The sequence below is a fragment of the Scyliorhinus torazame genome, chromosome 11 (genome assembly GCF_047496885.1).
Source record: "Scyliorhinus torazame isolate Kashiwa2021f chromosome 11, sScyTor2.1, whole genome shotgun sequence".
NCBI classification, from domain to species: Eukaryota; Metazoa; Chordata; class Chondrichthyes; order Carcharhiniformes; family Scyliorhinidae; genus Scyliorhinus; species Scyliorhinus torazame.
The window spans coordinates 88,087,419-88,102,560 of NC_092717.1; the positions used below are offsets into that span (position 1 = coordinate 88,087,419).

The 15,142-nt window shown below is 56.5% G+C and overlaps 1 protein-coding gene across 3 annotated transcripts in view; it reads right to left on the bottom strand.

Annotated features, from left to right (window-relative positions):
• Positions 1–15,142, bottom strand: part of rbbp8 (retinoblastoma binding protein 8) — a 243,628-nt gene that overhangs the window by 103,512 nt on the left and 124,974 nt on the right. For all 3 annotated transcript variants that reach the window (XM_072467446.1, XM_072467444.1, XM_072467445.1), the window contains exon 3: positions 14,704–14,746. In XM_072467446.1, coding sequence (XP_072323547.1) covers positions 14,704–14,746 — 43 coding nt within the window. The remainder of the gene's footprint in view (positions 1–14,703; positions 14,747–15,142) is intronic.

The following is a 15,142-nucleotide window of genomic DNA, read 5'->3' on the forward strand; positions in this document are numbered from 1 at the left end:
TGGATAAATACGTAACCTCTCCAACCTTTCCTCATAAGACAACCTGCTCATTTCCTGGTATTAGTCTAGCAAACCCTCTTCTGAACTGTTTCTGATGCATTTACATCTTTACAGAGGTCAGGCGGCCAGTACTGTACACAGTGCTCCCGATGTGGTCTCACCAGTGCCCTGGACAACTAAAGCATAGCCTCCCTACTTTTGTAATCTATTCTCCTCACAATAAACAATAACATTTTATTAGCTTTCCTGATTACTTGCTGAACCTGTATACTACTCTTTAGTGATTCATGCACTAGGACACCCAGATACCTCTGCACCTCCAAGCTCTGCAGTCACTCACCATTTAGATAATATGCTTTAAAAAAAAATTCCTGCCAAAATGGACAACTTCATCTTTGCTCACATTATACTCCATTTGCCAGATTTCTGTCCACTCACTTAACCTATTTATGCCCCTTTGTAACTTCCATAGGTTCTCTTTACAATTCCTATCTATCTTTGTGTCATCCTCAAATTTAGCAAATATACCTTCAGTACCTTCATCGGAGTCATTTATATAAATTGTAAGAAGTTGAGGCACCAGCTCTGATCCCTGTAGCACACCACTTGCCACTCCTCCAACCAGAAAAAGATTCATTTATGCCAACTGTTTCCTGTTGGCTAGTCAATTAATCCATGTCAACATGTTACCTCCGACAACATGAGCTTCTATATTCCTCAATAACTTTTGATGTGGCACTTTATCAAATGCTCTCTGGAAATCTAAGTACAGTATATCCACCAGTTCCCCTTTATCCAAAGCACATATGAATCGTTCGAATAACTCCAATAAATTAATTAAACATGATTTCCCTTTCACAAAACCATGTTGACTCTGCCTGATCACCTTGAATTTTTCCAAATATCCAGTTATAAGATTTGTAACAACTTTTCCTTATGACAGATATTAGGTTAACTAGCCTGTGGCTTCCTGCTTTCCGCCTTCCTCCCTTTTTGAATAAACGGAGTTACATCTGGTATCTTCCAATCCCATGGGACTTTCCCCAATTCTAGAGAATTTTGGAAAATACTAACAATAATCTTTATTATTGTCACAAGTAGGCTTACATTAACATTGCAATGAAGTTACTGTGAAAATACCCTTGTTGCCACATTCTGGCACCTGTTCAATGAGGGAGAATTCAGAACGTCCAATTCACCTAACAGGTACGTCTTTCGGGACTTGTGGGAGGAATCCGGAGCACCCGGAGGAAACCCACGCAGACACGGGGAGAACGTGTAGACTCTGGACAGTTAGTGACCCAAGAGGGAATCGAACCTGGGACCGTGTAGCTGTGAAGCAACAGTACTAACCACTGTACCACTGTGCCGCCCTTTAAAATTGAAATTAATTAAAATTAAAACCAATGCATCAACTAACTCATTAGCCAATTCTTTCAAGACCTTAAGAGTGAAATCCATCTAAACCTGGGACTTGTCAGCCAGTAGACTCAATAATTTGAGCAATACCACTTCCTGGTGATGAGAATTTTCTTGAGTTCTTCCTATCCTTCTATTTCCTGATTTAGAGGTATTTTTGGGATGTTACTTGTGTACTCTATAGTGAAGACTCATGCAAAATACCTGGTTAATTAATCTGCTACAGCCCTGCTTTCCGTTATCAATTCCCCAGACAAACTTTTTATAGGACCAATTCTCACCTTGTTAATTTCCTTATTTAAATATCCATAGAAACTCTTACTATCCGTCTTTACATTACTAGCGATCTTTCTCCCATATTCTAGATTTTCCCTCTTATCAAACTTTTTGCAATTCTTGATGTTCTTTCCCATCTTCAGACCTGTCCTCAATCTTTGCTCAAATACATGCTTTTTCTGTGGGAGGAAACCGGAGCACCCGGAGGAAACCCCGTGTCTGCGTGGGTTTCCTCCGGGTGCTCCGGTTTCCTCCCACAGTCCAAAGATGTGCAGGTTAGGTGGATTGACCATGCTAAATTGCCTTTAATGTCCCCAAAAGGTTGGGTGGGGTTATTGGGATAGGGTGGAGGTGTGGGCTTAGGTGGGGTGCTCTTTCCAAGGGCTGGTGCAGACTCGATGGGCCCAATGGTCTCCTTCTGCACTGTAGATTCTATGATTCTATGGCGTCGAGCATCCTACTCCCTGTTTATTCCCCTCCCCCCACCCCCCTGCTCAACCAGCCTTCCAGTGCAAACTTTACAATCCCCACCCAACACGTAAAAAAGAGCAACACACCATCCCCCAATAAAAACAAACAAACCCAAAACAGGGCAACAGCGCTAAGTACAGTAAGTGGTTCATACAAACCAGAAGAAAAACCAAGATACAAAATAGGAACATCCCCGCCAGAGTTCAATGTCCTCATTCTCCTGCCAGTCCACTGTCTCTAATAAATTCCATCGCAACCCAAAGTAGAGTTCCCGGCCTTCGTACATTACCCACAGATGCGCTGGGCGGAACATGCCGAACCTCGCCCCCTTCCTAAAGAGGGCCGTCTTCACCTTATTGAAGCTCACCCTCCTTTTGGCGAGATCTGCACCCAGCTCCTGATAGACAGGCAGCTCGCTGCCTTCCCAAGGGCAGCGCCTCATCTATTAGGCCGCCCATTGCCACCACCAGGGCCATAATCGAGCGGTGCATCGGCGTTCTGAAGGTATAGTTCAGTTGCCTGGACCACTCTGGAAGGGCCCTCCAGTATAGCGCCAGGAGAGTCTTCCCCATCGTGGTGGCCTGTGCATCCTCCACAATATCGCGCAGCAGAGGGACGATGTGCTGGAGAAGGGGGATGAACGCCAGGCCTCGTCCGACGCTGAGAATGCAAAGGAGGGTGGGATGGGTAGGGCATTGGAGCCGGGCATCCACAGGAGGTGACATAATGTGTTGCACCAGGGCTGCCATGCATGGGACATTCTAATCACTTCCAGGTTCACCGACTAGGGGCCATGGCCGATGGCGGCATGAACATCCCATCCGATTCCACACTCCCTCCGTGATTCCTACCTGCCTCACTACGGGGTGTGGGCCCTGGGATGGCAGAATCAGCAGGTCTGTTTCATGGGACGGAGGATGACGACGACCCTCTGCGATGATCTCTGGTGCTGCCCATTGCTCGACACCATCGGCCCATGGTAACACATTCCACCATAGGCGTGGGTCATTCCTGCATGGAAACTGGGCATTCCATCACAGGGTTGGCAGAGGTAGGGAATGGTGGAGGTGGGCAGGGTGCCCATACACCACCCCAACCCCCCCTCTCCCCATTCCACCACCCCGCAAATGCCCTCTCTGCATCCAGCCCAGCCCAGCCCTCACACCTTCTGACAGAGCACCGAGGCAAGTTGGAACGTTTGTGAACAGGTGTTAATTGTGCACAGGTGAACATATTTCTAAAGTTGTGCCCTAGCCCCTAACATTGTCCTGTGTTCTGCATTCGTGCCAACATAATTGATGTATAACATTCTGGCCTTAGGGGCCCCAACGCTCCATCCAGCTGGTTCCCCAGGCAGTAATCAGAAATGGAGGCGGCCTGCTGCGATTCCCACCTTGTGACCTGGGTCCCCTTTGGCAGTCATCCTTTAGTGCGACCAGGCCTAGACGGGCCCAGAAGTTTATCGGGTGTCCTAGGTGACGTGTGCCATCCTGTTCTGCCCGCTGCCCATCAGATGCACCATGAACAGGAGAGGGGTGGGGGGGGGGGGGGGGGGGGGGGTGGGGCGCGTCTAAGGTACTGTGGTATTCCGGCACCTCCCTGTGAGCATCACTGGTATGGGCCCATCACCTTCACCACTCTCAGGGTGCCCAATGGCCCCCGGGATACTTCTTGAGATGGGGGTGTGGCCGGAGCGCGCTCCGAGGGCTCACCCACCACCTGGCGCTGCCAGTCCCAGAGTCTCACTTGTCTCAACCAGGGTCTCAATGCGCGCGGCCATAGAGCACAAGAACTGGGTCACCTCCCTCTGGGACTGCGCCATGTCCCTCTGTGACTGCTCCGGTCAGCCAGCGTACGGGAAATGTCATCACGCCTGCAGCCATGACCAGTTGTGACTGGGCCAAGCTCTGGAGCACCGCTGCAATATCCACGTGGCCCTGGTATATGGCTGCCTGTGACAAGGCCGCCCTGTCTTGTGCCTCGGCCGCCGTCCGCACAGAGTGTCCCAGGCCTTGGACATCTTGCCTATGGCCGATAGCTTCGCCCAAGGCCTCCAACGTGGACACTACCAGTTCAGTGTTGGCCTAGGTAGCATACATTATCGGTTTCATCGCCTGCCCCTGCAGGTAGTTGGATTCCTCCAACTACACCTGCAGGCACCGGATGGTTGCTGACACCCCCTCATGCAGACACAGAACTGGGGTCTACATCTCACGCATCGATGGGACCGCCCTTCCCAGAAGCCCGAGATCCATCTGGATGGAAGCTAGTCCCTGGGTTAGGGCCACCCTCCGACCCTCAGGGGTACCTACCACCACCTCATGTTTCTCTGCACGTGTGGTGCGCCCCAGAGGCCTCTTTACTATAGTGCCCAACCGAGGTGAGTATCTTGTGGTATTATCATACATGAAGGTATTGTAAGGATTAATGAAATGTACACAGGCACCAATGGAGGGAGCTAATCCTAGAAGAACATCAGGACTGACGCTGAGCCTTGTGGGACAGAAGGTTGGAGTAGGTGATAGGAGCAGGAGCTGGCTAGGAGGACTGAAGATACTGAGAGAACAGTTTAATCTGTTTGTGAGATAGATGTAGATGAGTATAGTTTATATGTGATCATTGTTTGTTTCTTAGGATAAAGTGTCAAATCCAGTTCGTATTGTTTAAACAAAGAGTTTTGTTGGTTTACAAGACTCGTTGTTTTCTGATCAACACTACACATCAAAGCTGTTTAGAGGCTCGTGTCACTACCTGATCCTGCCTCACCGCTTCGATGTATCCTGGGGTAGGGACCCCGGGGGGGGTGGGGGGGGGGGGGGGGGGGGGGGGGGGGGGGGGGGGGCACCAGAAGGTACTGCCTCGTCGCCGGTGATCCTGCAGACAGAAGACATGAGGCATGATGGGGTGCTGGGGTGGTGCCACGCGTGCCAAAGGGACACCGCAACCCAACGGGGGATCACTTGGTCCCCCGATGCTGACCTCTGTCTCGGCGACTGCCTGCTCTCCAGGCCCATCGACCTAGTCCAGTGCTCTGCAGTGGTGAGGGGCCGCGGGTCTGGGCGGGCCCCCTCCAGTCTGCTCTCTCACTGCAGTTGCACGACGTCTTCTCCTGGGAGGGGAGGGGGCGCAAAGAGACAGAAAATGCACAGTGTGAGGCAGTCAAACGCGAGCATCACAGGCAGTGGACAGCTGGTGCCTGTGCGTGCAGGGCATCTGGGCATAGTGGGCGGTATGGGTGTTGGAATGCGGTGCAGGGTTGGGGGAGAGCAGACTGCCGACAGTGGGGTTCAATCGCCCACTAGATTTGGGGAGGGTTCGGGTACGTGGGTCGGGAGTTGGTGCCAGGGGCATGATGCTAGTTACTCACCCTGGCCGCCCTGAGGAGGTTATGCAGCTTTTTACGGCACTGCTGGCTGGTCCTGGCAGTGGGGCTCATGGCGCTAGCGGCCTCTGCCACCTGCACCCAGGCCCGGTGTACGGCGGCGGGTGGCAGTCTCTTTCCCACCCCAGGAAGACTCCACAAAGATGTATTCTTCTACCTGTTTGTCATTACGTCCTCTGGTAGTACCTTCAGTTTTGTGGAAAGGAACGTAATGGTGCGCTCTCACACTATATCCTCCCCTTGTATTATTTGTGCGGAATAGGTGCCCAGCCTCTCCTCCACGACATCCAGCCGGGCCTAGAGCTCCGCATCTCCGAAATGGAGTGCCGATCTTCAGGGTGCCATCTCCTTGCGCAGAATGTGTGTGTGGGGAGTGGAGTGCTTATATGTGGCTGCGGCTTGTCAGCATTTCCCGACTACGAAGGCTGTTTTGCATTGGAAGTGAGCTAGTTCCACGTGGCGCCGGTACTAGCCCATTAACGGATCCTGAATTGCTCCGAGACCAGCACTGCTTTCAGTGTCATGGAACAGGCCGATTCAGTCCCGGCATCAGCACTTAGTTTCTGAAACAGATAATAATGGGCGGGATTCTCCATGCCTCGCACCGGAATCACGCTCGGTGAGGGGCGGAGAATGGGCGTCAAACCCGCGATCGGGTCCGACGGCGCTCCCCGTGATTCTCCGGCCGCCGGATAATCGCTGCGAATCGGGCGCGGGCAGTCGACGCGGTGCTGGTCGGGGGCCATTGAAAGAGGCCCCCGCGGCAATTCTCCAAAGTCAACTGGCCGAGTTTCCACCTGCGTGGGTTCTCTCATGGTTCCATGCAGTGGGCACTCGGCGTGGTGGCTGCAGACGGGGTCCGCAGCCGCCCTGGTGGGGGGGCGGGGGGATCCATCGCCGGGAGGGGCCTCCAGGACGGCCAGGGTTCTGATCAGGGGCCACCGATCAGCGGGCGCGTGCGATCTGGGGGGGCTATCTTGGTGCCGGTACACGGTGTGGGTCTGCCGTGTCACAACACGCAGCCGACTGAGGCCGCTGTGCGCATGCGCGGACCCGCAACCGGAAGTCCAGGGCCCCATATCGGCAGCCGGAGCTGCGAGAAGCACTCCAGGACCCTGCTAGCCCCCTGGAAATAGCAGAATCACCCTAGACTTACTCCAGAAAAGTCCAGAGTGATTTGCGCGGGGGGTGGGGGCATAGCCCCATTACTGGAGAATTTCGCCCCAGGTCTTTCTTTCCTGGGTGGGTTTTGCATAGTTGGTTCTGTTATTTGTAATATCCATTTTTCCATGTTGTTATAGTGTATTTTGCTCGTTATAAATGAAAATTCTTTAATAAAAATATGTTTGCTGAAAAAACAGGAAAAAAACAAACAAGGATTAATCTTAAATCAGAATTCTTTGTAAAAATACAGGGCGAAATTCTCCTTTAACGGCGGAAACTCCGCCGATCGGCGCAAAAAACGGCGCAAATCCCACTTGCGTCACGTCATAAAAATGGGCCGATAGTCTGCGGCCCGAAATGGGCTAGCAGCGACGTAACAGGATCCGCGCTTGCGCAGTGGTTCACCGGCCGTGCAGCGTCATACGCGCTGCACGGCGTGACGGCTCATAAGGCCGCGCAGCTCCCCCCCACCCGACCGGAACAGCCGACCGCAACACCCCGACTTGATGGCTGGCCGTCGCTCAGCCCCGAGGTTCGAGTCACGCGATGTGGAGGCGCTCCTGGATGCGGTGGAGCAGAGGAGGGACGCCCTGTATCCCGGGCACGGCCGCAGAGTTGCCCCCACGCCACAGCCGGCGTCTGTGGAGGGAGGTGGCAGAGGCCGTCACCGCTGTGGCCCTAACACCACGGACAGGCACCCAGTGCCACAAGAAGGTGAACGACCTCGTCAGAGCAGGCAGGGTGAGCGTCCCCCATATCCCCCATATCCCCCCTCCCCATATCCCCCCTCCCCATATCCCCCCCTCCCCCATATCCCCCCCTCCCCCATATCCCCCCCTCCCCCATATCCCCCCCTCCCCCATATCCCCCATATCCCCCCCTCCCCCATATCCCCCCCTCCCCCATATCCCCCATATTCCCCCTCCCCCATATCCCCCATATCCCCCCCTCCCCCATATCCCCCCTCCCCCATATCCCCCATATCCCCCCCTCCCCCATATCCCCCCCTCCCCCATATCCCCCCCTCCCCCATATCCCCCATATTCCCCCCCTCCCCCATATCCCCATATCCCCCCCTCCCCCATATCCCCCCCTCCCCCATATCCCCCCTCCCCCATATCCCCCATATCCCCCTCCCCCATATCCCCCCTCCCCCATATTCCCCATATCCCCCCCTCCCCCATATCCCCCCTCCACCTATCCCCCATATTCCCCCCTCCCCATATCCCCCATATCCCCAAGTGAATCCAGCCCTAACCTTAACCTCTGCAATGCACGCGCAACCGATGGCGTGCATTCATATACCTGCCTAACACTGTTGCCTTTTACCCCTGCCACCACCCCCCCCCCCAGGAGAAGCGCGCCACACAACAATAGGGAGCATGTGAGGACTGGAGGAGGGCCCGCTGATGAGAGGCCCACTGACCGTACACGAGGAAAGGGCCTGGAACTGGCTGGCGGAACCTGAGGACCGGGAGGTTGCTGATGCAGAGGTCGGGGCCCCACGAGCAAGTGAGCCACCAACAGCCCGTCCCCATATCACCCCTCCCCTATATCCCCCTCTCCCCGTATCACCTGATCACTGCCTGATGTCTAACCATGCATGCTTCATTGTGTATCGCAGGACCAAACGTCCAGGCACCCATCCCGCAGATGCAGACCACCCGCAGGATGCCCCTCGGAGACCACGGGAGACGGAGAGACCCGCACCCTCCAGCATGCGACGCCCGCAGGATGCCCCTCGGAGACCACGGGAGACGGAGAGACCCGCACCCTCCAGCATGCGACGCCCGCAGGATGCCCCTCCGAGACCACGGGAGACGGAGAGACCCGCACCCTCCAGCATGCGACGCCCGCAGGATGCCCCTCCGAGACCACAGGAGACGGAGAGACCCGCACCCTCCAGCATGCGACGCCCGCAGGATGCCCTCGGAGACCACGGGAGACGGAGAGACCCGAACCCTCCAGCATGCGACGCCCGCAGGATGCCCCTCGGAGACCACGGGAGACGGAGAGACCCGACCCTCCAGCATGCGACGCCCGCAGGATGCCCCTCGGAGACCACGGGAGACGGAGAGACCCGGACCCTCCAGCATGCGACGCCCGCAGGATGCCCCTCGGAGACCACGGGAGACGGAGAGACCTGGAGCAACAGGGAGACGACACCCCCGTCACGTGCGGGAGCGACCACCCAGCGATGAGGGGGGCAGCCACAGGCCCCCGTCACATCCGAGCCAGGACACCACTACCCAGGACACCACTATCCAGGACACCCCTACCCGGGACACCACTACCCAGGACACCACTACCCGGGACAAGCACTACCCGGGACAGCACTACCCGGGACAGCACTACCCGGGACAGCACTACCCGGGACAGCACTACCCGGGACAGCACTACCCAGGACACCCCTACCCGGGAAGACGAAAGACCGGACAGTGACTCAGAGTGGATGGGTGGAGACGAACCCCACCCCAAAGTGCCATGGACTCAGAGTGGGACGAAGAGCACGACACAACGCCACTGCTGTCACCAACACCCTCACACATCGCAGAAACACTCACCACGGTTGGGCACTTTAGTGATGAGGCGTCTGGTACACTCACTGTGCGCACAACACAGCGTCCCGGTACAGCAGGTGGAGGTAGGAGCAGCAGAGGGACCGGCGGTCGGAGGGCAGCCCAGGCCAAGCGAACATCTGCCGCCCAGATGGATCCCGGGTTCCTGCAGTTACCACACCAACACATAGATCCGATGCAACCACCGACACGGAGACGAGCGAATAGGGTGACGGGTGGCTTGCGGCGGCTGCGGTCGCAGGTGGAGGAGTCCACCCGCGTCCAGGAGCTGGAGTGGTCCCGGTCATGCGTGCCACCCAGGCTGACACCGCACGGGTGGCGTCCGCGGTGGAGGCAATGGGTGCGACGGTGTCAGACATGGGGAACGGTTTGCGAGGCCTGGGGCCTTCCGTGCAGGCGGCGTCTGTGGCCCAGGAAATGGCTGCCCTCTCACAGGAGGCCATGAGCCAGTGCCAGCGCCAGATGGCAGAGGCGCTCAACGCCATAGCCCAGTCTCAGCAGGCCATGGCCCAGTCTCAGCAGGCCATAGCCCAGTCTCTGCAGGCCATGGCCCAGTCTCTGCAGGCCATGGCCCAGTCTCAGCAGGCCATCGCTGAGGGCATCGGCGCCAGTGGCCATGTGCGAGCTGGCGTCGCACTGTCGCAGACAGGGTTCGACAACCCCCTGGGCTCCATGGCTGCAAACCTGCAGACCCCTGTCGATACCAGCACGGGCCTCCAGGACTGGCAGCGCCAGATGTCGGGGGCGCGTCGGATGGCCAGTCCGTTCGCATCCCCCACCCATGTAGAGGCCTGGGGGCCATCGGGCACCCCGAGGGAGGAGGAGGTGGTGTGGTCCGTCCCGGCTCCCTCCGTAGGGGAGGTCCCGGTACACCGCGACACCTCGGACTCCCCCCCCCTTCCGTCCCAGGTGCATCGGGTGGGCAACGGGCAGGACAGGCTGGCAGCTCGCCATCCCAGTCGCCCGGGCCGCAGCCTGGCCCATCTAGGCCAGGACGCCCCAGGAAACGGCCGCCAAAGGGATCCAGTGTCAGAGGGCAGGAATCACAGGAGTCCACCTCCAGTTCTGCTGTACCGTCTGGGGAACCACGTAGACGTAGTCAAAGGGCCCGTAAGGCCAAACAATTAGACACTGAGTAAGTTGGCACGGGTGCAGGGCACAGATGAGTTTTAGGCGCTAGGGCACGTGCATGAACTCCTTTGGTTATTAAAGTCAATGTTACACCTACCGAAGCTGCCTTTGTGCTCTGTCCAAAGTGTGCGGGGGTGTCATGTACGTTGAGCGCAAGTGTGTGTGTGAGGGGTGGTCTTACCTCAGCCCCAGGTGAGTCTGCCCCCTTCCCCCTGGGCCGCCATCAACATCCCCCGGGCAGAGGACGGGACCGTGCGCTGCAGTGTCACAGCCGCATGCAGGGATGGTCCGGGTGGATGGTGGTACTGTGGCCATGGGTCAGACATAGTCCAACGATGTAGAGCCAGGAGCTCATCGGAGGCGGGTTGTCATCATTCTCCATGGCCTGCGATAGACACGCGTCCACCCGCAACTGGGTGAGCCCGGCCCGTTGTGCCGCCGGTGGATCGGCAATTGGGAGTGGGGGGGTGGTGTGCATGCGGGTGGGGTGTGTGGGGTTGGGGAGGGGGGTGATGGTGCTGGGTGGATGGATGGGTGGGGGGTGTGGGTGGTCGGCTGTTGTCATGGTGTGCGGTCTGTGGCCATACTACCCGATTCCCACGCCCATCTAGTCAGTGAAGCGGGCGTCTATCAGTCTGTCCCGTGCCCGCTGGGCCAGCCGGTAACGGTGGACAGCCACCCGTCTGTGTCTACCCCGTCTGCCCTGACCATTGCCCCCATCCCCCTCATCTGGGGAGGACTGGGCCTCTTCCTGCTGCTCCTCCACTCCGCCCTCCTCTGCTTGCGGCACATCGCCCCTCTGCTGGGCTATGTTGTGCAGGACGCAGCACACCACAATGATGCGGCCGACCCTATCTGACCGATACTGGAGGGCGCCCCCAGAGAGGTCCAGGCACCTGAAACGCATCTTCAGCACGCCAAAGCACCTCTCGATCACTCCCCTTGTCGCTACATGGGCATCATTGTAGCGGTTCTCCGCCTCATTGCGTGGCCTCCGTATAGGCGTCATCAGCCACGATCGCAATGGGTAGCCCCTGTCGCCCAGCAACCAGCCCCTCAGCCGGGGATGGCGTCCCTCGTACATGCCGGGGATGGATGACCGCGACAACACGAATGAGTCGTGTACACTGCCTGGGTAACGGGCGCAGACGTGCAGGATCATCATGCGGTGGTCGCAGACCACCTGTACGTTCATCGAATAGGTCCCCTTCCTATTAGTGAACACGGCCCTGTTATCTGCAGGTGGCCGCACGGCGACGTGCATCCCATCGATCGCGCCCTGGACCATGGGGAACCCGGCAATGGCAGAGAAGCCCACGGCCCGGGCATCTTGGCTGGCCCGGTCCACGGGGAAGCGGATGTAGCGGTGCGCCATGGCATAAAGGGCATCTGTCACTGCCCGGATGCACCGATGCACCGATGTCTGCGATATGCCGGACAGGTCCCCACTCGGTGCCTGGAATGACCCCGTTGCATAAAAGTTCAGGGCCACCGTAACCTTGACGGACACGAGGAGAGGGTGTCCCCCGCCAGTGCCACGCGGTGACAGGTGTGCCAGCAGGTGGCAGATGTGTGCCACGGTTTCCCGGCTCATCCGGAGTCTCCTCCTGCATTCCCGGTCCGTGAGGTCCTGGTATGACTGCCGGGGCCGGTACACACGGGGCGCCCTCGGGTGCCTCCGTTGCCGTGGGGCCGCGACGTCCTCCTCCCCCTCCTCGTCCTGTCGGTCAGGTGTCCCTCCAGCCTGGGCGGCTGCCGCCTGCCCCTCTGCGGCAGCCTGCGCCGCCTCTCTGGCACGCTCCTCCTCCTCCTCCTCCTCATCCAGGGCAACATAGACATGAGCGGCTGCCACCACGGCGGCCAACATCGCTGGATGATCTGAAAACATGACGACCTGGTGGGGGGGAGGGGAACGACGACATGTCATCATTGCCCATATCCCCTCCTCCCCCCAGCCAGGTGGCATGGACCGCATGGGTCCAACTGTTGGAGGCTGGCACCTGGCCAGGTGGACCAACTCATTTGCCCTCCCATCACCCACCCCGGCACGGACCCCCTCCCCAACCCCCAACCTCCACCCCGGCACGGACCCCCTCCACAACCCCCAACCTCCACCCCAGCACGGACCCCCCCCCAACCTCCACCCCGGCACGGAACCCCTCCCCAACCTCCACCCCGGCACGGACCCCCTCCCCAACCTCCACCCCGGCACGGACCCCCTCTCCAACACCCAACCTCCACCCCAGCACGGACCCCCCCCCAACCTCCACCCCGGCACGGACCCCCCCCCAACCTCCACCCCGGCACGGAACCCCTCCCCAACCCCCAACCTCCACCCCGGCACGGCCCCCCCCCCCCAACCTCCACCCCGGCACGGACCCCCTCCACAACCCCCAACCTCCACCCCGGCACGGACCCCCTCCCCAACCTCCACCCCGGCACGGACCCCCTCCCCAACCTCCACCCCGGCACGGACCCCCTCTCCAACACCCAACCTCCACCCCAGCACGGACCCCCCCCAACCTCCACCCCGGCACGGACCCCCCCCAACCTCCACCCCGGCACGGACCCCCTCCCCAACCTCCACCCCAGCACGGACCCCCTCCACAACCCCCAACCTCCACCCCGGCACGGACCCCCTCCCGGCACTCCCCCGGAGCCCAGCCTACTCTAACCACCCCCCCCCCCCCCCCCCCCCCCGCCGCACACACACACAAGCCGAGACACACCTCTCCTCAGGCAATCAGTCTGCGGCCACGCCATTTCCTGCCCAGAGCCAACCCCCCAGGCCGTCACTCACCTCCTCGCTGGTCGGCGTGAGCCTGGAGCACCGGGTCACGCCGATGAAAAGGAGGTTTGATTGACGTCGACGTGAACGGTCATCACGTCTACGGGACTTCGGCCCATCCGGAAGGGAGAATATCGGCAGGCCGAAAATCGGCTGCCTTGCGCAGACCCGTGACATTCTCCGCGGCAGCGGCGCCATTAACGCCCCGCCGACTTTTCTCCCTTCGGAGACTTCGGCGGGGGCGGGGGCGGGATTCACGGCGGCCAACGGCCATTCTCCGACCCGGCGGGGGGTCGGAGAATGACGCCCACAAGGTAAAAAGAAAGAGCCATTGCTGAAAAGAACAAGCTTCTTCAAAAATCTGGACCCAATAAACTCCTGGCATCGAATCTCCCAAACTGAAAACCATGATTCAAGCAGAATGGCCTGAGGAATTTCAGAAGTGTTTGACCAGAAATGCAAAATTATTTTATTGCCACAAACCTACAACTGAAAAAGTTCCATCTTTGAACATCTTTGTTGAATTCTTCCCAATGAACAACTTCAAAAACGTTGGCCCAAGACATCACAAAGTATCTAAAAGCTGCAATCAGGAGTTCCCGTTTCTGCAACCACTTCCCAAGATGAAGACGGACAATAATGTTTTGGACCCAAAGGTCAATGGACACCTTAATGTCACTCACTGGGTCAACAGATTTGTACAGAAACTTTGATTCTATCTTTGAATTGGTAAACTGGATCTCAAGGATAATAATCACATGATTAAGGAACTGCTGTCAATCTAGTGACAGTGAGGGCAGCACGGTGGCGTAGTGAGTAGCACTGCTGCCTCACGGCGCCGAGGTCCCAGGTTAGATCCCGGCTCTGGGTCACTGTCCGTGTGGAGTTTGCACATTCTCCCCGTGTTTGCGTGGGTTTCGCCCCCACAACCCAAAGATGTGCAGGCCATGTGGATTGGACACGCTAGGTTGCCCCTTGTTGGAAAAATGAATTGGGTACTCTAAATTTTTTTTTTTTTAATCTAGTGACAGTGAACATGTTACTTACGAGCATGTTTGGCTATACAAGTCACTGAAAAATACATGATGGAGAAGAGTGAAGCTGAAATATTAACAGCGGCTATGGAACTGTTTTCTACAGTAACTTTACACTAATCGGCTTGTATCCATGAATGACAGTTAGACATTTTTGTTTTGATAATAGATTTTAGAATGGACCTTTAAAGTTGATATTACTATGTAGAAGTTAAAAATGTTGCAGGTGCATTAATACAAAAATAAGGCAAATTACCTCTGTTTGATTGCCTTAATGTCAGCTGCATTGTCAATTAAATACATTTTCTTTTTCTTACAGCTGTCTTTATTTACCGGCCACTGACCGGTAAATTTAAATAATAAATTTAACTTATTATTTGGACTACCATGATGGACAGTTTCAACTATATCTAATATATTATTACAATAATTACTTTAGGTTAAAATTAAGGTACTTACAAACATCTCTCTTTCTTTAGCTTGGTTACTTTCACTTGCAGCACTGCATTAAAAAATAATTACATGTTTCAGGCTGACATACAAGGAACAACAAAAAGTATGACAACATTGTAATCAAGATCAAAAGAGAAGATATACAGGAAGCAGAAATGATCTAATCCCAACAAGTTACTGAAACTCTATTCCTTTCCTTCATTATCTGAAAGACGAGAAGGAATTCATAGAGCACAAGCTAAACAAAAGCAAAATGCTGCAGATGCTCAAAATCTGGGAAGAAACAGGAGAATACGAGAGTAATTCAGCAGGTCAGTCAGCGTCCATGGCAAGAACAGACAAGTTAATGATCCGGCTCTTCAAAAACATTTTGGAAGAAACATTAATTTGCCTGTCGTCTGCAAGAACACTGCCTAGCCTGATGCATTTCTCCAACACTTTACTT